Source organism: Balaenoptera ricei, chromosome 4 (genome assembly GCF_028023285.1).
Source record: "Balaenoptera ricei isolate mBalRic1 chromosome 4, mBalRic1.hap2, whole genome shotgun sequence".
Taxonomy (NCBI): domain Eukaryota; kingdom Metazoa; phylum Chordata; class Mammalia; order Artiodactyla; family Balaenopteridae; genus Balaenoptera; species Balaenoptera ricei.
The window spans coordinates 63,251,852-63,276,728 of NC_082642.1; the positions used below are offsets into that span (position 1 = coordinate 63,251,852).

At 39.8% G+C, this 24,877-nt stretch overlaps 1 protein-coding gene across 4 annotated transcripts in view; it reads right to left on the reverse strand.

The window, feature by feature from the left end:
- Positions 1-13,418, reverse strand: part of GOLIM4 (golgi integral membrane protein 4) — a 75,001-nt gene extending 61,583 nt beyond the window's left edge. Inside the window, exon 1 of one of the 4 annotated variants that reach the window (XM_059920486.1) lies at positions 12,612-13,418. In XM_059920486.1, the coding sequence (XP_059776469.1) occupies positions 12,612-12,798 (187 nt within the window). In that variant the 5' untranslated portion in view covers positions 12,799-13,418. The remainder of the gene's footprint in view (positions 1-12,611) is intronic. The other 3 variants (XM_059920484.1, XM_059920485.1, XM_059920483.1) reach the window with 3 other exon arrangements.
- Between the last annotated feature and the right edge of the window lie 11,459 nt (positions 13,419-24,877).

Sequence of the window (24,877 nt, forward strand, 5' to 3'; positions counted from 1 at the left end):
AATCAGTTGAGTGGTGAGCTTCAAAGCCCCCCTGTGAAGTCAAGGTGAAGCTACAGAGCCTGTGGTGAAAGTTAGCAGGATCCCGGTGTGGGCCCGTGCCATGTCTACACCCCAGGTTGCGGAGGAGTCTGAGAAAGAATCATCTGACGGTTAGGGACAGCCCAAGCCCCTAATTTTGGATCAAGGACAATGTGCCGGAGAGAGATGGAAAGGGCGGTGAAGCCAAGTTCACCACACTGACTATCACTCTTATTACCCTGGGACCCAACCCTGTGGAGCCTGCCTCCATCCTTCAGGGCACGAGATGCAGAGAGGGACACCGTGAACATGCTGCTGACAGTAGAAAGCTGCAGAGGTGAAGCAGCAAGCGGTAGCGTGAGCAGCCAGCAGCACCTTCCGAGGACACGGAGATGGGAAGTGGTGGGGGATGGCAGCGGACCCCAAGGAGGCCGGTTCTCAAGTCCAGCTGCGGCACCATCTGGGAATATTCTTAACTCTGAGGAGGCAAAGTAAAAAACTCTGTTTTGTGAATAGGTACTGTCAAAGCCTCCTTTTAGCTCCAGGGTGAGGGAGCCTTGGAAACTGAGGATTAGTAAGAGTCCTGAGTTACGATTCAAGCAATTTGAGCATTAATCCCAAGTGTGTCACTGTCTTGCTGTGTGACTTCTGTTTCCCCAAATTCAAAATGGTAATATTATTGCATATTGCTTTACTCAACATCACAGCGTTTTCAGGACCAAATGATATCATGAATACAAAGCAATTTGAAAAGCATAAATGTCTCATGTGATAGCAAGGCATTTTTTTAAATTATTTACTAAGCAATTACTAGTGGATTCTAGGAATGCAATTTATTAGATGTCATTTAAATCTCTAATCAGGATTCTTACATTTGAGGGAGGTGCAGTGGGTTTGGGCTTTAGAGGAATAGCAGTCAGCACCGATGACTCCATTACAAACCTGGCCACTTTCTAGAGGGTTCATGGCGTGGAACCAGGGGAGGTCAAATTCCAAGATGGACTTAAAAAAACCTCAGAAGGGGGAATTTGCCCAAAAGCAGGGGTTCTTAACCTTTTTCAGGTCACTGAGATGCTTTGAGGATCTGATAAAAGATGCAGCGTCTGTCTTGGAAAAAGGCACTTATACAAAATTGACATAAATTTTCAGAAAATTCATACACCCCACAGATCCCAAATTGAAAATGCCACCCTCAGGGAAGAGAGGGTTCACAGACAAGACACACGACGTGGTCTTAGGACTGAGCTGCCTCCACATAGGAGGCAGTTTTGAGAACAGCTGGAGGCCTGCAATAAAAACAAAGCAGTCTTTCTTTACAGGCTCGGTCTCTGCTCAAAGTATTGCTACTGTGGGACCCTCAGATGAACACTTCTCGGGGGCTAAAAAATGGGGTCTCACATGTATTCAAAAATACCATCATTCTAGCTAACTGGGTTAGTAGCTACTGCTTCCTTGGGCAGTTTCAACAGAAAAGAGCATCTGCTAGCTTAATCCATATGGACCCTGACCAACCCAGGGAGCAAAAGGTAAATGAGAAAAAGACAATCTGCAGCCTGTTAGGTGTCCCTAAGAACCACACTGCACATGTTAGTACTATACTGTAGAACACGTGGGGAATTTTCCCATTTTGGTTTTTGGGACAAAGAACAGAGACCACATGTCCCAAAGGACTTACAATCACTGACAGTATCACCAAGAGACGTCCCCAGCAACCCAGCCTAACAGAGAGGATTACGGCAGCAATCTGGCACCCACATAGATAGCAGGAGAGCAGGAAGAGAATCACTGATTTCCTAGAAATTCAACAGCAACTTCTCACTGACAAGAACAGAACTCTCCCTGATGTGTGAATCAAGTATGGCCTCAAACATTTTGACAAAATATTCTCCACCCACTTCCCGATCTAATCTCTTACAGAAATATGTTTAGGAAAGTACAATGGAAGTCAAATGGAAAACAGAAATATTCATCTCATGTATCTCTAATTATTAAAGTATGTTTGGAAGAGTGAGGCGGTACTGTGAATTTGAAATTACAATTGTTCATAAAACATTTAATGACTTTTTCATAATATGCTCATATGCTCTATTTTTTATTTTATCGACATCACAAAAGAATACCTCATGTATTGCAATATTTAAAACTTGACTTTCAAAATAGGGATGAATGAACAAGTTGAAATTACTAGTCATGCAATTAATGCTCTTTCTTTAAATCAAAGATATTTATCTTTCTAAGACCAGTTGAACTCCATTAAAAAATATATCTTCTGATTATCAAATAATGAGGTCTTCACCAAGGACTGCAGGCTATATGAAGTCAGAAGGAACATTCAGAAGCAAATGAAAATACTATATGAACAAACACACTGCACTGCATTCCTATCTACTTGCCAAAGAAATACAGTCATTTGTAGGAGTGGGAAATTTTCACAAATTGTCAATGGATTTTGAAACTCCCCAAGGACAGGATGGCTTCCACTTTGGGATTTCCCCTAACAGCCTCCTAGTTATTAGGTTTATACTTCTGAGAGATACCTGGAAATCTCTTTCAATTTTAATTCTTCCAGGTCAGATGGTTTAAACAGCAGATAATTTCCCTCTGTAGTGCCATGACTTCTTACAAATGCCACTTCTTACTAATATATGTCAAATTAAATGGTAAATCACATTTTAATATATAGAACATTTTAACGAAAGTATTATGTTGGATATTCCAAGAATATAATTTAGAACAGTGCCTGGCACATAGCAAGTGCTCGAAGAATGCCAACAATGACAATGTCATTCTCACCTTGTGGGAGGCAGCTACTAAGATGGCCCCAGGTGATCCTTACTTTCTGTCATTCTTGCCCTTGAGCATAGGCTGGACTTGGTGATTAGATTCTAATGAACAGAATATGGCAGAAAGTGATGAGTTATCACCTTCAAGATTAGGTGATTAAAATACTTTCACTTTCATCTTGGGTTCATACACGCTCTCTCTCTAGCGTTCTCTTGGATCTCCTGCCCTGAGGGAAGCCAGCTATTACGTTGTAAGTTCCAGGTTGGAATCATGGAAGTTCCTTCAAAAAGGCCCGGATGAGTGAGATTGGAATTGGATCTTCTGAGGCCTGCCAACAACCACATCAGTGAATTCTGAAGCAGAGCCTTCAGTCCCGGTCAAATTTTGAGATGACTACAACCCTGATCGGCTGTTTGACTGCAACATCGTGAGACAGAGATCTTGAGAGAATCACCCAGCTAAGTCGATTCCTTTCCAGCAAAAACTGTGAGATAATATTTGTCATTCTAAGCCGATTCAGTTTGGGGGTAATCTGCTATGCAACAGGATAACTAATCTAGATTTTAGAAGTGGGGTGCTGCCATGACAAAAACCTAAAAGGTGGTAGAGGCTTTGGAACCATGTAGTGGGCCTAAGAAGAGTGCCAGTGACAGTGTAAAGTGCCTTGGACACATTGTTCACAGAATATTGGACTTTGAAGAGATTTCTATTAAGGGTATGAATGAAGGTGAGGAAAATCTTATTGGAAACTAGAAATTACATAGTGGCAAAAGGTTTAACAATACGACACTTACGTGTAGTTACGTGACCTGCAGACCCATGCATTTATGTGAGACGTTTAAAAAGTGCCAAATGAACTGGGTGATTTAGTTAAGGAGCTTTCCCAGCAAAGTACTGAAGATGCTACCTGGTTCCTTCTTGCTGTTTATAGCAAACTATGAGAATATAAATCGGGGGAGGGACTACCAAACAAAAAAGGAGGCAGGACCCGAAGGTTTTGAAAATCCTCAGTCTCTCTAGACAGCAAACAATGCTAAAGTTAAGAAATAGTTTCCAAGCAAAGATCATTTCTAGGGAACTGTCTGAGAAAACATGGTCTAAAGTGAGATCAACGGTGTAGCTTCTGAAATCCTTTTGGTAAGCCCTGGGAAACATGGCATCTCAGAGTACTATTCAATCAGACCACAGGATCTCCTACAACTTTAAGGGTGTGACTCACGGATACTCTCAACAGGCCTTTGGTAAGTTAAAGGGCATTGTCTCTCCCTTGCCTCTGCAGAAACTCAAGGTAGAGAAGGAATCATCTCCAAGATGGGTGTGGTTTTTTGTCGAACAGAGTAAACCTCAACAAGTTTCACAGGAGACCCACACAAATTTTGCGAGGATTTTACCAGCAGATACACTGCCAGTTTGGACTGGAAGGAATGCAGACGGTCCTAAATGCAAAAAGGCCATAGATGCCCCAAATTCTACAGGCAGGAAGCTGACTGAGAAAACTCAGCTGCCAACACATGCTACCTTTCATGAAAAAACGAAGCATGACTCAGTAGTCCATAGGGTAGAATCAAGAACCATGGAGAATTATTCCCGGGCCTGTACCTAGTTGAGGAACATTTGCCTAACTGGATTTCAGAATTTTCATGGACCAGCCACTCCTACACACCTTGCACTTTCCGCTATTTTGAATAAGAATATGTAGGTATCGTATACCTGGCCCACTGTTGTATGTTGCTTATGTTGAGGTTTAGTCTCACAGATCTACCAATGAAGAGGAACTATACTTGAGAAGTTGTACTTGAGGAACTATATCCAAGGAGCCATACCCACACCCGGATAAAACTTAGATGACTTCTGGATTTTGAGCTGATACTCACCTATCTAGTAAAGAGGATATATTTTTCATCTTCTAATAAAAGTGATGTTTGACATCAGGACTATTTAACATGTTTTACAGAATCAAACCTTTAAAAAGGATATAAAGTCCTTTTAAAACTTACCTCTAAATGTTTGTTAATAGGTTGAGAGATTATTGCAGTAGGAAGCATAGATTTACAATATTAAATCTCACTAATGTAAAACTTGATAAACTGTTCTACACTAACCAAACTAATCAAGAAATTTAATCAGCTGCCCAATATTAATCTACATTTAGAATACTTATTTTATAGTATCATAGCTATTGTCTAGAGCATACAAGCAACGTCAAAGTTCTCTTACATACCTTGATTTGTAGAATTTTTTTTTTTTTACAAAAATTCCACTTAAAGAAGGGCTTTAAATGAGAGGTGAAATGGGAAATAGAATGTTTGACTCTCCTAAAATGATTATATATTTTTCTTAAGTTCATTTACTCTCAAAGGAAAGGAAATGGTGTCATTCAAATGTTCTAAAATGCCTCATTCTTCAGAATGACAGCACATCTTTCACTTTTCTATTCACTACGTATCATATTGTGACATTTTATATGTGAAAAATAGCTAAAGCAGTATTTTTTTTTAAATGTCATACTATTATAACGAGCAATTTATTTCATGCCCATGTCCCTCCAGGCTATGAGCCTATTTAGTGAGCCTTATTAGTGTAGGGCAGTGGCTGGCATGTCCTCTGGAAATGCACCCACGGGCCAATAAAAACAAAGAACACAAGTGTGCCATTCAGAAATACATAGCATTGTTTAAAAATAGCAACACCCATGCTGCTCAGACAGAGAGGCGGGTGCTGCCGGTCTCCAGCCGGGCGCCGTGAGGAGTGCTACGCTGTTCTGGAAATCAGCGTACGTGGGCTCTGGGCTCAGCTTGAGACATGCTAAGTGATCCATCCTCTTCGGGATTGTTTTCTTAACTGTAGGATTCAGTGTCTGCATCACCAAGTGATGCGTTCCTAAACGTCAAGACATGCAGGTACTCATAACACGAGTTCTTATTTTACACATGCAAAACCTGTCTAGGTACAATGGGTTGCCAAATGCTCACTTTTTACCCTAACATAAACTTCTAAAAAGGAAACTTTACACTACTACTTTGTAAATGAAAAATCTGACTTAACGTGCCATTAATGGGTAGTAACCGTAAAATTTAAATACAATAAAACAACAAAACAATTATTAAAGTCTACTTGTCAGGCTGTTGGCTGCCTGAAGTCTGCTCTCTGAAAACAAATGAGCAACTATATCTAGGAGAGAGGCTCTAGTATCAAACCGAGAGTGTCTCCTTGACTTGTCAAGAAAACACTGAAAGGGAATTCAAAAGGGCAGAAGTTTCTCATGTGATTTGATGTTATTTTATGCAGCATCTGCAGATCACCTAAAATCAACTCCAGTATCAACTAAAATCACCTTTTTCAACAGCACCGAATGTCCTACACTCTGGAAATGCTGCATCAAATAATCACACCTGTTACTTCTGATTCTAAATTTTACCTTGAATCCTCACACGACCCACCTAACCCACTTTCTCAAAACCTGTAATATTGTCGCAGAGACACTAAAATAATTTTGAGGGCAATGGAGTACTGTGGAAAGAACACAGGCTAGGAAGTCACATTGGGGTTCCAAGTTCAGAGTCATTAGATTCGACCTTGACACTGGCAAGTGAATTTACCCCTCTGAGTCTCAGACTGCTCCTTCACACCGAAGTGCTCAGTCAGGGTTAGGTGAGAAAATGCATGTAACGTGCTTAAGCCCAGCACCTGAATGTGGCAGACACTCAATAAATGGTTATGTATTTAACATAATTTAATTCTTTCAAGGAAATTTTCAAATTTCTATCAAAATAAATTCGTTTCAAATAAGAGTGGCTTGAAAGGAAAAATACAGTTGGCCATTTTTATTTTACAGTAAAGTTATATTATACATACCTTTCACTTCCAAACAAAGCTACAAAACCCATAAACCACTGACTGGCAAAAGTAGCAAACACATTTTGTCCTCAGTGATAAAATAAGAACACTTAGTTGTCAAAATGAAAAACAGCAACTCTTAGCTGCTACCATGCAAAGTGTTCTCAAGTCCTGTCTCACCAAAAAAGGGTCAATATGGTAGAAAAGACAGAGTGAGAGTGTCTTTAATCAAGTAAAAGTTTCAGCCAAGGTGGGCATATGGCTCTGAAAAGAACCACATTTAGACCACAGATAATGACTCTATTACCTACTAGATGTAATACACGGCGGGCAAAATAAAAAGTAGCCCAATATTAATCCTGCAACAGCAGTCCTGGTTACCTAGTAAATGTCATAGTGATGCGCTCTGGGATTTGTGCCAGTCACATTAGATGTATTATTTCTAGTGCATGCAAGTGTGCAAAATAGACATTGCTATCCCCAGCGAACTAGGAAGAAACCGAAGTTCAGAGAGGTTACCTGCCTGCTCAAGGTCACTCCATTGGTAAACACCAGTGTTGCATTCAAACGGTATCTGATGCCAAACCCACTCCCCCTTCACTAGTCCCCATTTCTTTCTTTTTAGGACATGCAGATGTGGGCAAGAATCTTCCCCAATGCTTTGAAATGTCATAAACTGATGTTAGTCCCCTTCTCTCTCTCTCACGTCTTCTATTTTCTCTCAAATCATTTGCATTTTCGTCCTCCCGGCTTCAGTCGTCATTCTCAAACTCCAATTCACTCATTACTTAAGTCTCTAAAACCTGGTCTTGTGTCCCAGCTCTTGGTAAGACAGGTGGGAATTTTAAAAGGTCAAGGTAAGTTTTCCAATCTACTTGGATGTAGTGAACTGTATAACATGCCTGGGTCTTCTACCTCGGACTTAAACAAAAGGCTCACAGATACTGAGCAATTCTCTTCCCCGGTGAACCAATATCGGGGAGTTCCAATTTACAGGGACGACTAAGGCAGGTACAATGTGTGGAATCACACATATTCGTGCATGTCATATATATTTAACAGAATGTTTAACTGAGTCATATTTTCAAAAGTTATCTATCTTTTATTCAGGAAATAAATCTTAAGGCAGGGTTTTTACATAAAGAGTTTTTATGTCTGTTCCATTTTTAAAATAGAACAGAATTAAACAAAAACAGCTTGATAAATTTCACCTTTCAACTGCACGATGTATGTATTTCAGTGAAAATGTCCATTTAATAGACAACATCTAATTGATGTTTGTATGTCCTAACTTTGCGCTTGAAAACGAGTATCCCTACTACGCATTGCCTATACCCGTGGGGCTAAATTACTGAGGTCTGTGAACCACTCTGTTGCACATGAAGTTCCCCAGTACTCCAAAATGCAAGTATCACCCTTCTAAGCACTGTATACCCACTAACACTATTGATCCTATGACAAACTATTATAAACACCATTATCCTGATTATTACATATGATGAAAGCAAATCACAGAGATGTTAGGTAACCCAAGATTACCCAGCTGGTTAAAAAAAAAAAAAAAAAAGATAGCAAGACATCAAATCCAAGAGCTCTTGACTCCTCAGCCCACATCCACTACATTTCACTGCTCACCATATATAAGCACATTCATTGGCAGAGAGCCAATGAATATATAGGTATAGACCTATATATTTATTGATCACCTACTACAGTATATGCCAAGCACTTAGCACTGGAGATGAAAGAATTTTTTAAAAGGCTGGTCCTGAGCTGAAGGAGAACTTTTTTTTTTTTTTTTTTAAAGCAAATTCAGGGTAGGTTGGAAACAAAGAAGAAACCAGATACAATATGTTTTCATGCTCAGGCAAATGGGCCATTCTACGTCTCAGGGGAACATAATGCAAAGGACAACTAACTTGAATAACCATGTCACCCTTAGAAGCACCAAACGTGTTTGTTTTAAATAACTGTAATACACTTATCTGGAATAGGAGCATAGAAGACATCATATGAACCTTTTCTTGATGGTTTCTGGTCATCACTGGGAAGACCAGGAGCACTGCAATAATGTAATACAATGTTTTAAGAATGAGGGACTGTTTGCCCCTACTTTTTAAAAAAAATTTAAATAGTTACATCCCTCTCCCAGATCTTACTGCACAAGGTTACTGCCTACCTCTAGCAATCACACCCTCTCCTAATCTGACATGATATAAAGAGAGTTAATTAGTAACCAGACTTGAATTCTAAATTTAAATTGTCAGGGAGGGTCCCTTCTCCAGAGTAAAGTACTTGGATTTATTCCAGTCTGCCTATTTTCTCTGATGTTCATTTAGGTACAACAAAAAAGGAGCTAATTATAAAAACAAATTCTGCCAATTTCAAAATTTTACCCATGGCGATCCTGGGAAGAGAAAATGATCAAATATCTCAAACAGGGACTGTTATGATAACAACAGCTAAGGTTGAATGAGCAGTACCTACTATGTGCTAGGTATGTGCTAGGAGCTTCACAGGTATTAATTATTTTATCCTCACAGTATTTTATAAAATAGGTCACTCTAATCTCCATTATATAAATAAGAAAAATGAGGCCCAAGATCACACAAAAAGTTGCAGGGCTAGAATTTGAATCACATGCTTGGGGTAAAAGAAAAAAGCCTCAAATGTCTTTGCAGCCAAGCCAGCGAAGTAAACGTTTGAATCAGCTCAGTCTTAAGATTACAGAGCTGTGGTTCTCGACCTTGACTGCACATTGCAATCACCTGGGGAGATTGCCAGGTATGTTCCACCCCACAGATTGCGAGTTAATTGGACTGAGAGTTGCCCCCAGGTGATTCTAATGGACAGTCAAAGCTGAGAACCACTGTTTATAGACACAGAAAATGGTGCATGGCCCCAAAAGCATTTTTGCTTTTTTTTTTTTTGGCTGCTTGGCAAGGAACGTGGGATCTTAGTTTCCTGACCAGGGATCTAACCCGCGCCCCCTGCAGTGGAAGCTCCAAGACTTAACCACTGGATCGCCAGGGAAGTCCCAAAAGCAGTTTTTAAAAAAAAAATTCTAAGTTAACTAAACACTGAGCTGGTCAAAGGTTGTTACTACTGCCTCTGCCACCAGAGGTAACCTCTGCCCCACTCCTCAATATAATTAAGGAACACTATGGATGGAAGATAGAGAGGCTGGCAGACACAGACATTTGTTTTTAGTGGACGGAGCATTGCCAAAGTCTGGAACTTTCCCCATGTAACCCCTGCCATTTCCTATTTATGGAACTGTTCTACTCCAAAATACACTTGGAGTTAGACATAACCTACTTTCAGAATAATGTCTGGTGTACAACCCATTATTAAACTGAAGATGACCTAAATATGTTCATTTAACAAATGTATACCTTCAGATTAATGGCCAAATTACTTAACGTTTTTTCAAGAGGCATTTTTTAAAAAAAGAAGGCCACTCATAATTAACTCTGATTTTAATCCAAGCCAGGTCAAGAGATCTCACATAACTAAACAAGTCTTAAGAATGGAGAGTTTAATGTCCTAAAAACAAATCTATACGTGTACATAGCACCGCTGAGTAAAATGTCATTTGTCATTGGAAAAGGGAAGCAAAAGCTGCGTACCATCAGAAAATCTTCATTAAATGGCCTGCAGATGTGAAATCCAAAATATATGCTACAGAATAGAATTGTGAAAAACGAAGAATTGTAAAAAAAAAAAAAAAAAAAGAAGAAGAAGAAGAAACTGTAGCCTGCTTGGGAAATAATTCTTCACACATAATCATATTGCAACTGTGCAGCACCACAATTCAAGAGGAAATGGCAAAAGACTAAATTAAGAAATGGACTGTAAGGCCACTGGTTCAAACTAGCTACAACATTTTTTTTTCATCTACTGCAGCAAAGCAAATGTTGTGTATTTTAATGGTCTTGTATTACCACTCACCACCCCTCTCCCCCACTACCACCACCAAAAGAAGGCAAATAAAAGGAGAAAAAAAACTGAGATGGATTTTCTAAATGGAATACTGCAAATAAAGGCCATGACTCAGAAATCAGGGCCTCCTCAGTCAATGAGTTCCAGCACTGGGAGTTTAGGCAAATGTGCTACTTGGGCAAAATATTTCATTGTTGTTACTTGGTTTTTTTCAAAAAGCAGACAAGGAAGTGAAGTCTGAGAAAGGAGACAAAAGTGCTTGGGACTAGTTTTCTCACCACAGTTAAAATTTGTTTGTTGACTGAATAAGTATATACATTGACCCCCCTCCTGAGTGTCAGGCACTGTGCAGCGCTGAGGATGTATTGGTGAATGTGACAGTACCTGCTCTCATGACTCTCCTGAACTAAGAGAACAAGGCATCAACCTTGCATAATCCACCATATACACCCTTCCAGTCACGTGTGTGAAAACCCAGTCCTGCCATTGTACTACTGGATGGCAAATTTTTCCCTTGGTCTAACTGCTGCTGGTGTCTTCTAAGTAAACAAGTAAATAAATAAATATCCATATTTTGCATACCAACAATAACTCATGGGTAAATTTCAACAAGTTTTAAAGAAAAAAATTTTTAAAGTAAGACTGAATCAAAACAGATTTTCCTTTTGAGCAAAGCCCAGCTCACGTATTTTCATTGCCTGTGGCTACACAAGCTTCAGTAAGCTAAAAATACTTCCTTTGTTTCTAAATTGGGAAAAGCAAATAAGACCAAGAATCAGCTGTGTATCCTTTTCTCTCATATTTTTTTTTTACTAGAAAACATTCAAAATAGCTAAAGCAACGAAAAGGTATCTGTTTTATATTTGTACAAATATACAATGACAGATACTATCCATGCAGCTTGTATCTTCCTAGTAATATGAAATAAGCTATATTTGCATGATCAGCAAGGACTATCAACATTTCACTACTCACAGCCCTTTACTATTTTTACTTTTTTTGGTGGAGAGAGGGCTGCATAAGTGTTGAAAACTAACCACAAGTACAAGAAAAAGCTTTCAAAAAATATGTAAAGGACGACTCTGCTCTTAAGAAGGCCACATGGTGCTTACTTTGCAGTCATGCATCATTTATGTTCCCGAAATTTACGTTAAATGGGATTCTAACATAGAAGGATAGGAGCTTTCCGTCTTTCTGCAGGTATTGCTCACGTTGTGTTTGCTCTGTGTCTGGCAAAGTGAAAAACCAGGTTTCTCCTCTTGCACTTCTCAAGGCTAGCTGTAACTAACACACACACACACACACACACACACACACACACACACACACACACACACACACACACACCTACCTCTCCGGGACAAACTGAAAGTTACTCAGTTTAATAAAACTTATTTTTTTCTTTTTCCAAAAACATACCTGTAGGATGGTGAACAGTAGCGTGGACTTTTCCAACACATCCAACATCTCTAAAGTCACACTAGTGAGTTAACAGAAATAAGAAACTAGCAGGTCTAGGCTCCATTCGACTGGGCCATTAGTTTGGACCACCGGGTCATGGCTTAATTTCCCTTGAAGAAACAGCACAGTTGGAGAAATCTCGGCCAAACTCCCCATTTCTTAGGCTACTGACAACGTCAACTGGAAAGCAAATGCCTAGAAACCAGGAAACCGTGCCCCTCCGGATGGGCTGGCAGGAGCGGAGGCAGGGATCCTGGCTTGTCTGCCCGGATTGCAGCTGGGCCTTTGACAAGGGCTGGGGTAAAAGACTCAGTGTGTGCCCGCCCATCCATCGCCCAGTGGGACCTGGGCTGGCGCTGCCAATTTCAAATGTAACCACCGGAGGAAGCGGGAGGATGCGGATGTGTCATCTCTGACACTCCGGGGTCCGGCGGGGCTTGCCTCTGATGTCCCTGAAGGTCAGAGGTGGTGCCCGCGGTGCCAAGAGCTCATCAAAACCACTTTTCCAGCCGGGGCGGGAGGCGCGGGGCAAAGTTGGCCACCGGCCGCGCGCGTCCCGTTAACCGTACCTTGTAACTGGGCGGAAAGGGACTCCTGGTGCTGCTGGTACTTGAGGGCCACCGCTTCGGCTTTCCGCAGCTGTGTCTGCAGCTCGTAGTAGAGCATCGCGCCATAGAGAAAGCCGAACACCACGGTCAGCAGCAGCAGCGTCTGGAAGATCCGCTTCTGCTTTCGGGAGCACATCCCGTTTCCCATAGTCCCGTCGGGACCCCGCGCCGCGGCCGTCCTCGCCGCCGCCGTCCCTTCCTCCCCTCGGCCCGAGCGGGCGCCTCAGCAGCGGCCGCCGCAGGAGGTGGCCGGACGCAGCATGAGGAGGAGACGCGAGACACAAAAGCTGGGCCGGAGGGGAAGTGGCGCCCGCTCAGCCTCCGCGCGCCGCGGGGCGTGCAGCCATCGACGCCGCCGGGGCAGCCGCCGCCGCCAAACTTTGGCGAGGCTGTGTCTCCGCGAGTGCCTGGGCCCGGGAGGGGGCCCTCCGCATACTTCTGAGCGGGCTGTCCTCGCGCCGGTCCGCAGATGCCGCCTGCCTTGTTCCCTCCTCCCCACTTTTTGGGCCGGCTGCCCCCGGCGGCGCTCGGAGTCCCGCCTCTGCCGCTCCCCGCCCCCTCGCGGCGGCTCCCACTGCGCGACTTTGTTGCCACCAAGAGGGGGTGCGCGCCCAACAAAGGGAGCCGGGCTCCAGGCGGCGCCTCGGCGCGCGGCCCGCGGGGGTGAGTAGCTGGGTGGGGGCCGGCTGCCCCGGCCGGGTTTGGGGGACGGCGGGCCGGTTTCACTGACGGGGCTGCGGAGCCTCGGCCGCCGCCACCTCCCACCTAACTTACGTGTCACCCACGGCCCCGCTATTCTGGCCAACGGGATTCCGGGAGGAAGTCCCACTCGGGCTCCCCGCTCATTGGGCCCGTCAGAGCCGCCGCTCCCTCCCTTCGGGGAGGCAGTGCCGGGCTCGATTGGACGTCCGCTTTGTCCGTCCGACCCCGGGGCCGCGCCTTCCCTCGAGCGCGGGGGCCGGCGAGGGGTTCCGTGGGCCGCGCGGCCGCCTGGCGCCGGGGTACGCCCACGTGGAGTGCTGGTGGCGGGGAGAGGCCGCGGAGCCAGCGGCGGGGAGGTCGGAGTGCGCAGGAGAGAGATACGGGTGTGTGTGTGTGTGTGTGTGTGTGTGTGTTTGTGGTCCTGCCCTTGGAACGCACGTGGGGAGAGGAGTACAGTGTATAAAGTGGGAGAGAGTGGATAGGAACAGCTGTGTACACTCCACCAAGCACCCTTTCTTTCCCTGTCCAGTGGGCAGATGCGGCAGGCACACGGGATAGCTACAAGGTCAGCACGATTTTCTTGTGAACCGGAGGTGCCTTGTCTACTGAGTCTTGCCCCATCCAGTGTACTATCGCGGATGCGTGTGTCCTCACAGATGGCAAGACACAAGTCCGGAGACTCGAGCGCGCTAGCATGCTAGACTTACCGCTCAAGTGTACACGTGGGTTGGGGAAATCAGCTTGTCTTTGGCAGAGGGGAAAGAAATGATCTCATATGTTTTCCCTGGCTGCAAATAGAATAATTTTAAAACAAATCTTACAGGCTGAAATGAGTATGCATTTATTTTGTCATATGTATTTGTTCTATTGTTGGCAAAAATACATCAGTTACACTGCTAAGTTACATTTTAAAGGCCAACAAAGGTTCCCTATGTAAAAACAAGTAAAACAAACATAATAACTACAAACCTCTTCAAAGAAAATCCATAGTACATTTGTCCTTTCTATGTACTTGAGGGAAAAAAATTGAGGTTATGCATAAATGATAATTTTGCTTCTGCTCTTGACCTAAATTCTAAAAAAGTAAATTATTTCTTAAGTGCCTCAGTAATGTCATGGAATTTATCACATACTGCATACTTTTTAAGATACTTCAACCAGATTTTAGTTATCACTATCAATAATGGCCAGTGAGTACTCAAAATGAGGGTAGATCTGTTTAGCCACAAATACAACTTAAAGACAGTCCCCGGTGCAGAAATTTTTTAGTGTTAAAAGCCATAAAAGAAACCAAATTTACAACCTAGCTAGCCTGTGACGTTTATACTACCATGAAAACTAAGTGTGCCTGGCATGTGCTTTTCCCTAATAAACGATAACTTACATTATATTTTTTAAATGCTTTCATTTACTATCTCATCACAGCCAGGTTAAGTATTTGGCTCACATACTGGTAAATAAAGAAAGCAAAGCTTATCAAAGTACTGTGATAGCTCTAGGACCTTCTAGAAAGCTAGGAGCGCAACAGGATTATAACCCGGGTCACAATCTTCTTCTTTCGATCTCTTTCTCCTATAGAAGCCAGGTTCTCATTCTTTTTAAGCAAGTTATATAAACAAATTATATCTGGTCCATTAGCGTGAGAACCTAATTTAAAGAGAAAAAGGTCTGAAGTTTTAGTTTTTGTCCTGTCATGTAAATATTACGTAACGTTAGTTGTTATTGAATTTACCACTGTTTAAATTTCATTCTTTCAATGTGACTCGAGACTGGAAACTGAGACTGGGTAATTCCTGTGACCTTGTCAGAATTCCTCGTAACTAAAAATTCCTCACCGTTGTCAGTGTACAATTTGCTAAACAAACTCTTCCTCCAAAAAAAACTACCAAAACTGCTCTGGAAGAAATTAAGTTTTATAGCAACAATCCTTGCCCATACATGAATAGATAATTATCCTAGACACAAAAGAAAAAGAAACTGTCTAGAGGACTGGGAAATTATTGCTTATATATTACACAGTATGCAGTATTTGGTTGTTTTTTAAAATCTTTGGAAAATTCCTATGCTTCCAGAATACATGATTACTCATTTTAAACCTCTGATTTCTTCCCAAAGTCTGATTTCAGACTCCAAAGGTATTCTGTGCCTAAAGCTGCTGGCTGACTCTACAGAATATAATAAATGTAGGTCATAAAACACAACTCAATATTGCAGTCATAAAATTTGAAAGAGAACAAAAATTATTACCTGAACTTATCCATTATTTCAAATTCAAGAAGGGTATGTAGAAATACATAAAATCACTAATGGCAGCGTCTTCACAGTATTACTTTTTCAGGTTGGAGTGTGCTGCTAGTTTCTTGAAAATATCAGTGTAGAGCTTTTCAAAGGCCAACATTGGGGAGGCTATTCAAGGTCTATAAATTGAATTTACATAACATTGCCTTTGGGCAGAGCTTGAAATAGATGAGCTATTCATACTGGTCTTGCTAGCTCTGTTTTAAGTTCTATCTTATTTTTGTTTCTAGCATTTAAAAAATAGTATGTAATTATATTTCTGTATGCCATATATTTAACAATATAGTATGTAAAATTTAAAAAAAAGTAAATCTTGAGGAATTTCACCAGTTTAATGTTTTATTCCTAAGACAGGAAGAAATTAAAGAGCTTCAAGATCTTACATTTGAGAAGGGCTAAGGCAACATTTGGGAGCCTTAGTATTCTCTCCAGTTTTAGTAAATTTGTCATTCTAACAAAATTTGTTCATTTTCAAAATAGGGGAAGGCAAGAAAATTATAGTCAAGAGATACAGCTAATTTATAAAAATAGATGACTTTAAATTAATAATGTTCAGGATCCTAGAGCAAATTTTTCATTTAAATCTCTTTACAAATTGAATTCAATATTTTTTAATTTGCAAGAGAAATCAACACTTAAGATGATGAATTTTAAATCATATTTTAAAAATATATAACTAGGTGTGGTGATGGACGTTAACTAGACATTGTAGTGCTCATTTCAAATAAATGCATATATCAAATCATTATATTGTACCTCTGAAACTAATATGATGCTGTATGTCAATTATACTCAATTAAAAATAAGTAAATAAAATTTTAAATGGCGTTTCGGTATTAATAAACGAGTTTTAACCTTTTCACATGAAAACTGCTGAAATCAACTATCTTTTTTTCTCTATAGGAAACTTCACTCTATCTCTGCCTTTTGGCTAGCACCTAATTAGCACACAGGCTTCCTGCATGCCACCTGTACCTGCCTGTTTCCAGGGGTAAAGGAAGCTACATTCAAGGTATTCTGTCTTTTTGAGGATTCTGTGAGAGATGTTTTTATAACTCCTTTTTACAAGATTTTGCTAATGACCTGGTGGTAATTGTTAGCAGATTAACAAGGTAAGCCTGCGGCTAAACGCTTAACAAAGCAATTGAAACCCCACTCAATGTGTCTTGGTGCCTTGCTTTGGTCTGTCTCTAAGCTGCCACGTGGGTAACTTTGAACTATTTAAGGAGTTAGAGGAGAGTAAAGGGGAAAGTAGATGATTAGATGAAAAGTAAAATGCTTTTCAATAACAGAAACCACACCATCAGCACCACTGGTAAATACTTTGTGAGCACACTCTGATAATGGAGGAAATGATTTAGAAGGTTCTACTTGCCACTGGATGTGTAGCTAAAGAAACAGAAATTATCATTTCAAACTTCTTTAACCTTCTAAAGCAGGACCATCCATCATACTCTAAACTCTTCCAAATTCTAAGATGGCACAAGAAATTATTTTGAATTTGTTGCTTAATGTTTATTATAGCTAACATATTAATTTTAGAAAATAGTTTAGTTCCATAGAATGTTAGAATGAATGGAAAGGGACCGTAAGTGAGACTCAGAAGTGAAGCAAACTTCCCAAATCTTCTGCTGCCTGGTTCAGGCAGCTTTTCACTAGCTCACTGCCTTCAGTAACTCAAACACTTCAGATAAGCAGATGGACCACAGAAAAGATCAGTGGCCAATGAAACATACATCTTTAAATGTTCCCCTCTAAACGTATAGTTTGTTGGAGTCCTTTGTATTAAAGAGGTGTTTGGTTTATCCATGACCATTTTATAGAATTGGAATTATAATTTTATATGTTATATGATAGGTATTTATAGTAATTTCTTAATCGTCATGAGACATGGCTGGTCATATTATGATGTATCTAATGCTGAGTCCTGGGTCAGATATTCTATATTCAGTTTCAGAACTGTTCCTAAAGGAAATCATAACCTGCTTCATAAACATTCTTTATGCTCTAGTTTCCAGGAACATTTTGAGTCAAAACAAAGGGACTATCAATGTTTTTACTTAGAAATAAAGTAGAGCAAATTTTCAAATAAATAAGAAGAATCGAGTTACCTCAGGATTAAGTTCAGCTCAAATAAAAATTGTGAAATAGAAACATTTGTCTTGTGTTATTCTGCTCCTTCTCATTCTGTTCTCTAGTTCAACTCCAACTCCTGGCATCCAACATCCTAATAATTGCCTTTAGTTTCCCAGAATCCTTGCCTTTGACTGTGCCCTTCACTCCTCACCACCCACCCATGTACATATAATACATTGGACTTTCCTTCTTGAAGACAAAGTATACTAATCTAAAATAATCCTTCCACCAGTCTTGAGAGGAAGTTCAAGATGGCTGTGTAGAAGATCCTGAATTCACCTCCTCCCATGGACACACATATGGAACAAGTTCCTCTGAAAGAGACCTGAAAACTAGCTGAGCAGCTCCTCCACAACAAAGGATAAAAGAGCCACATCGAGACAGGTAGGAGAGGGAGAGACACATTCTCACCAGAAACCCCACCCCCTGCACAGAGAGCCCCAATCTGTAGGGATCTCACAAATACGGAGCTTTTCCCTGAGAAATGAAGCTCTCATGCACCACATCAGGCACCCTAACCCCTGGGACCTGCACCGGAGAGAAGAGCCCCTCAAACGTCTGGCTGTGAAAACCAATGGGGCTTACATCCAGGAGACCCAAAGGGCTGCAGGGAACTGAGATTCCTCTCTTAGAGGGCTTGTGTGCAAACTAACGTTCCCAGGGACCCAACGCAAAAGCAGCAGCTTGAAAAGCTTGTAGGCTGAATGTGAAGGAGGTTCATTTGCTAATCTTAAAGCATTAGGGTCAGGGGCCTGACCCGCAGCTCTCTCTTTTTGCACTCTCCCTCTACCTTGCTAGCATTGCAGGCATGTGCAATCACAGCCCTCTCCAGCTTCCCCACTAAAGCCTGAGGGTGTGCCCCATGCCTGTGCTCTCCCACTCCCTTGCAAAAAACAGTGGGTGCTCCCCAACCCTGTGCTCTCTCACTGCCTCGATAAAGCTGGTGGGCATGCCTTGACCCTGCACTCCCCTGCTGCCTCACTAAGGCTGTAGGCAAATGTGATCCACACAGGAAACGTTCCTTGATTGCCTGGCTCTGGTAGCTGGAGCTTGCATTTCTGGGCCCCACAAGACCGAAACAATTGGAGAGACAGTTCTTGGCAGGCTACCAGTCCCAGGGCACTGCACAGACACCAGACTGAAACACACCCCAAGTCTGCCTGTGAAAAAGGCCTATTTACTTGTCCCAGAGCATCAGCTTGTGGGTCAGGCTTCATGTTTGCCACACATCTAGAGGCTACAGAAGTGCTCTCAGGAATGAGGCTGGAGGAGCCATCTTTGTGTTCTCCCTTGGCCTCACTACAGCTCACTAGTACATCCCAGAAAGGAGCTTATACACTCATCTGGAGCCCCAATTTTTGCAACTGTAACCCATGGGACACTTCCAGATCACCTGGTCTGGAGGCCAGCAGGGCTTACGAATGAGGTGCCATTCATAGGACTGTATATGTTGGCATACTTAAAAAAATGCTGCCTGAGTGTCTGGCTTTCAACAGGCTGACTGAGATTTCTCCTCTTCACACATGCTCAACAAATGGGATCTATCAAGAATAAATTAGGCTGCTCAGACAATCAAAATGTTTGAGAGAAAGCCAAGAGCTAGGACAAGGTTGAGCTAGAAAGGTTCATCTCCTATACAAGGCCAATCCTTAAGACTGGGAAAGGTAGTTGTTGCATCTAATACATAAAAACTAACACAGAGTCAAAATGAGGAAACAGAGGAATATGTTCCAAAAGAAAGAAGAAGATAAAACCTCAGAAAAAGGACTGAAATGGAGATAAGTAATCTACCTGATAAAGAGTTCAAAGTACTGGTCATAAAAATGCTCACCAAACTGGGGGGAAGAATGAATGAACACAGTGAGAACTTCAACAAAGAGACAGAAAATGTAATGAAGTACCAAACAGAAGTCACAAAACTGAAGAAAACAACAACCGAACTGAAAGAATACACTAGAGGGCTTCAACAGCTGACTAGATGAAGCAAAGAACAGAACAGCAACCTGGAAGACAGGGCAGTGGAACTCACTTAAACAGAGCAGCACCCTCCCCAAAAAAGAAAGAAATTTAAAAATTGAAGATAGCCTAGTGGACCTATGGGACAACATCAAGTGGAAAAACATTTGCATTATAGGGGTCGGAGAAGGAGAAGAGAGAGAGAAAAAGGGAGCAGAAAACTTATTTGAAAAAAATAATGGTTGAAAACTTCCTTAACCTGGGGAAGGAAACAGGTATGCTGGTCTAGGAATCACAGAGAGTTCCAAATAAGATGAAACCAAAGAGATCCACACCAAAACACATTATAATTAAGATATCATAAGTTAATGATAAAGATAAAAATACTTATTACATACAAGGAAACCCCCATAAGACTATCAGCAGAAACTTTGCAGGCCAGAAGAGAGTAGCATGATATATTCAAAGTGCTGAAATAAAAAAACTTCCAAGCAGAATACTTTACCCAGCAAATTTATCATCCAGAATTGAAGGAGAGACAGAGTTTTTCAGACAAGCAAAGCTAAAGGAGTTAATCACCACTAAACTGACCTTACAAGAAATTTTTAAGGGGATTCTTTTTTTTTAAATTTTTAAAAATTTTTTTAAATTTGTCATTCCCTTTTTTTTTTCTTCTCGTAAAATTTTTTTTCACACACACACACTGTATTTTATTTTTACAAGAGATAAATAGACTGACACCAAGCATTGTACATGGATGACCACAACAAAAGCGACAATGATTGCAATTACCACACATGAAACACACTCATACTATGTCATAATATTGACATTCAGTCCAGTAATCCTCCACTGTAACAGCTCTAAAGGGGATTCTTTAAGCTGAAAAAAAAGGACACTAATTCATAACAAGAAAACATGTGAAAGTAAAATTCTCACTGGTAAAGGTAAATATATAGTAAAGGTAGTAGATTAATCATATAAAGCTAGTATGAAGTTTAAAAGAGAAAAGTTGTAACAATAACAATAACTACAATAATTAGTTAAGGGATATACAGTGAAATGTGACATCAAAAACAAAAAGTGTTGGAAGAGAGTAAAAATGTGGAGTTTTAGAATATGTTCAAACTTGCTATCAACTTATGAAAGACTGATATCTATATCTATATCTATATATATATCTCAATATATACACACACACACACACACACACACACACACACACACAAACACAGGCTGTCATATGTGAGCCTCAAAGAAAAAAACCTATACACAAAAAAACAATTAGAAAGGAATCTTAACATAACACTAAAGAAAGTCATCCAACCACAAAGGAATAGAGCAAAAGAAGATGAACAAAACAGAGAGGAACGTCAAAATAGAAAACAATTAACAAAATGGTAATAAGTACATAACTATCAATAATTACTTTAAATATAAATGGACCAAATGCTCCAATCAAAACACAAAGTGGCTGAATGGATTAAAAAACAAAAAAAGATCCATCTAAATGCTGCCTACAAGAGACTCATTTCAGATGTAAGGACACACAGACTCAAAGTGAACAGATGGGAAAAGATGTTTTATGCAAATGGAAACTAAAAGAAAGCTGGGGTAGCTATAATTACATCAGACAAAATAGAGTTTTTTTAATGCCCCAAAGATGAGCACTGCATAATGATAAAGGGGTCAATTGAATAAGAAGATATAACATATGTAAATATTTATGCACATAAAATCAGAGCACCTAAATATATAAAGTAAATATTAACAAACCTAAGGGCAAAATTGACAGCAATATAATAAGAATAGAGGACTTTAATACCCCCTTATGTTGATGGATAGATCATCCAGGCTGAAAATCTATAAGAAAACATTTGCCTTAAATGACACATTAGACCAGATGAATTTAATAGATGTATAGAGAACATTTCATCCAAAAGCAGCAAAGTGCATATTCTTCTCAAATGTACATGGAACACTCTTTAGGATAGATTATATTTTAGGCCACAAAACAAGTCTCAATAGATTTAAGAAGATCATTTCAAGCATTTTTTCCAACCATAATAATATGAAAGCAGAAACCAATTACAAGGAGGAAACTGCAAAAAATCACAAATATGTGGAGATTAAACAACATGCTACTGAACAACCAATAGGTCAATGAAGAAAGCAAAGGAGAAATTAAAAAAATACCTTAAGACGAATGAAAATGGAAATACAACATACTAAAATCTATGTAATGCAGCAAAAGCAGTTCTAAGAGGGAAGTTCATAGTGATACAGACCTATCTCAGCTAACAAAAATCTCAAATAAACGAACAACTTTATACCTAAAGGAACTAGAAAAAGAAAAACAAATGAAGCCCAAAGTTAGTAGAAGGAAGGAAATAATAAAGATTAGAGCAGAAATAAATTAAACAGAAACTAAAAAGACAATTTTAAAAAATCAGTAAAACTAAAAGCTGGTTCTTCGAAAAGATAAACAAAATTGACAAACCTTTAGCTAGACTCACTAAGAAAAAAAATAGGGCCAAAATAAATAAAATCAGAAATGAAAGAGGAGAAATTACAAATGATACCACAATAAACAAAGTATCATAAGAAACTACTACAAGCAACTGTATGCCATTAAAATGGATAACCTAGAAGAAATGGATAAATTTGTAGAAACATACAATCTTCCAAGACTGAATCATGAAGAAATAGAAGATCTGAATAGATTGATTACTAGTAAGGAGAATGAAACAGTGATCAAAAACCTTTCAAAAAACAAAGTTCAGGACTAGGCAGTTTCACTGATGAATTCTACCAAACATTCAAAAAAGATTTAATACCTATCCTTCTCAAATTCTTTGAAAAAATTGAATAGGAGGGAATGTTTCCAAACTCACTTTACAAGGCCAGCATTACTCTGATACCTAAAATGGACAAGGACACCACAAAGAAAGAAAATTATAGGCCAATATGCCTGAAGAACATAGATGCAAACATCTTCAACAAAATACTAGCAAACTGAATTCAACAATACATAAAAAGGATCATACATCATGATCAAGTGGGATTTATTCCAGGGATGCAAGGATGATTCAACATCTGCAAATCAATCAACATGATACAAAATGAAGGATAAAAATCATATGATCATCTCAATAGATGCAGAAAAAGCATTTGACAAAATTCAAAACCCATTTATGGTTAAAAAAATCAACTCAATAAAGTAGGTATAGAGGGAACGTTCCTAAACATATACATGACAAGCCCACAGCTAACATCATACTGAAAGGTGAAAAGCTTTCAGCTCTAAAATCCAGAACAAGAGAAGTGTGCCCACTCTTGCCACTTTTATTCAACATAATATTGGAAGTCCTAGTCACAGGAATTAGGTTAGAAAAGGAAATAAAAGGCATCCATACTGGAAAGGAAGAGGTAAAACTGTCACTATTTGTGGATGACATGATTTTATATGTAGAAAACCCTGAAGACTCTACAAAAAAACTGTTAGAACTAAAAAACAAATCCAGCTAAGTTATAGGGAACAAAATCAGTATCCAAATATTGGTTGCATTTCTATACTCTAAAATGAGTTATCAGAAAGAGAAATTAAGAAAACAGTACCATTTACAATTGCACTGAATACGTACAAATAAATTTAACCAAAAAGATAAAAAGATAAAAATAGATAAAAGATAAAAATGTTAACGATGTTAACATTTAACATTGTTAAAATGTCCGTATTACCCAAAGCTATCTACAGATTCATTGCAATCCCTATCAAAATTCCATGGCACTTTTTACAGAAATAGAGCAATTCTAAAATTTGTGTGGACTACAAAAGATCTGAGATAGCCAAAGCAATCTTGAGAAACAAGAACAAAGCTGGAGGCACCATGCTCCCTGATTTCAAACTATATTACAAAGCTTTAGTAATCAAAGCAGTATGGTATTGGCATATAAACAGATACATAGATCAGTGGAACAGAATAGAGACCTCAGACATAAACCCATGCATATATGATCAATTAATTTGTGACAAAGGACCAAGGATACACAATGGGGAAAAACAGTTTCTTAAGTAATGGTGTTGGGAAAATTGGACAGCAACACACCAAAGTATGAAACTAGATCACTATCTTACACCATATACAAGAATTAGGTCAAAATGGATTAAAGATTTGAATGTATGACCTGAAACCATAAACCTTCTAGAAGAAAACATAAGTGACATTGGTCTTGGCAGTGATTTTTTGGGTATGACTCCAAAAGCAAAGTCAACATAAGCAAAAATAAACAAGTGGAACTACATCAAACTAAAAAGTTTCTGCCCAGTAAAGGAGACCATCAACGAAAGAAAAAGGCAACCTATGAAATGGGAGAAAGTATTTGCCAATCATATATATGATAAGAGGTTAATATTGAAAATATATAAGGAACTCATACAAATCAAGAGCAGAAGAAAATCCAATTAAAAAATGAGCAGAGGACCAGAACAGACACTTTTCCAAAGAGGACATACAGATGGGCAATAGGCACATGAAAAGATGCTGAACATCACTAATCATCAGGGAAATGCACATCAAAATCACAATAAGATACCACCTTACACCTGTTAGAATGGCTTTATCAAAAAGACAAGAAATAACAAGTATTGGTGAGGATGTGGAGAAAAGGGACACTTGTGTACTGTTGGTGAAATGTAAATTGGTGCAGCCACTATGGAAAACAGTTTGGAGGTTCCTGAAAAAGTTAAAAATAGAACTACCATATGATCCAGCAATTCTACTCATGGGTATTTGTCCAAAGGAAATAAAAACATTAACTCAAAAAGATCTCGGCAACCCCACTGTAATTGCAGTATTATTTATAATAGCCAAGATATGGAAATAATCTGTGTTCATTGATAGATGAATGGATAAAGAAGATGTGGTATCATATACAATGGAATACTACTAAGCCCTAACAAAGAATGAAATCTTGCCGTTTGTGACAACACTGATGGACCTTGAGGGTATTAGGCTAAGTGAAATAAACCAGACAGAGAAAGACAAATACCACGTGATTTCACTTACACGTGGACTCTAAGAAATAAAACAAATGAACAAACAAAACAGAAAAAATACCCAAACTCATAATAC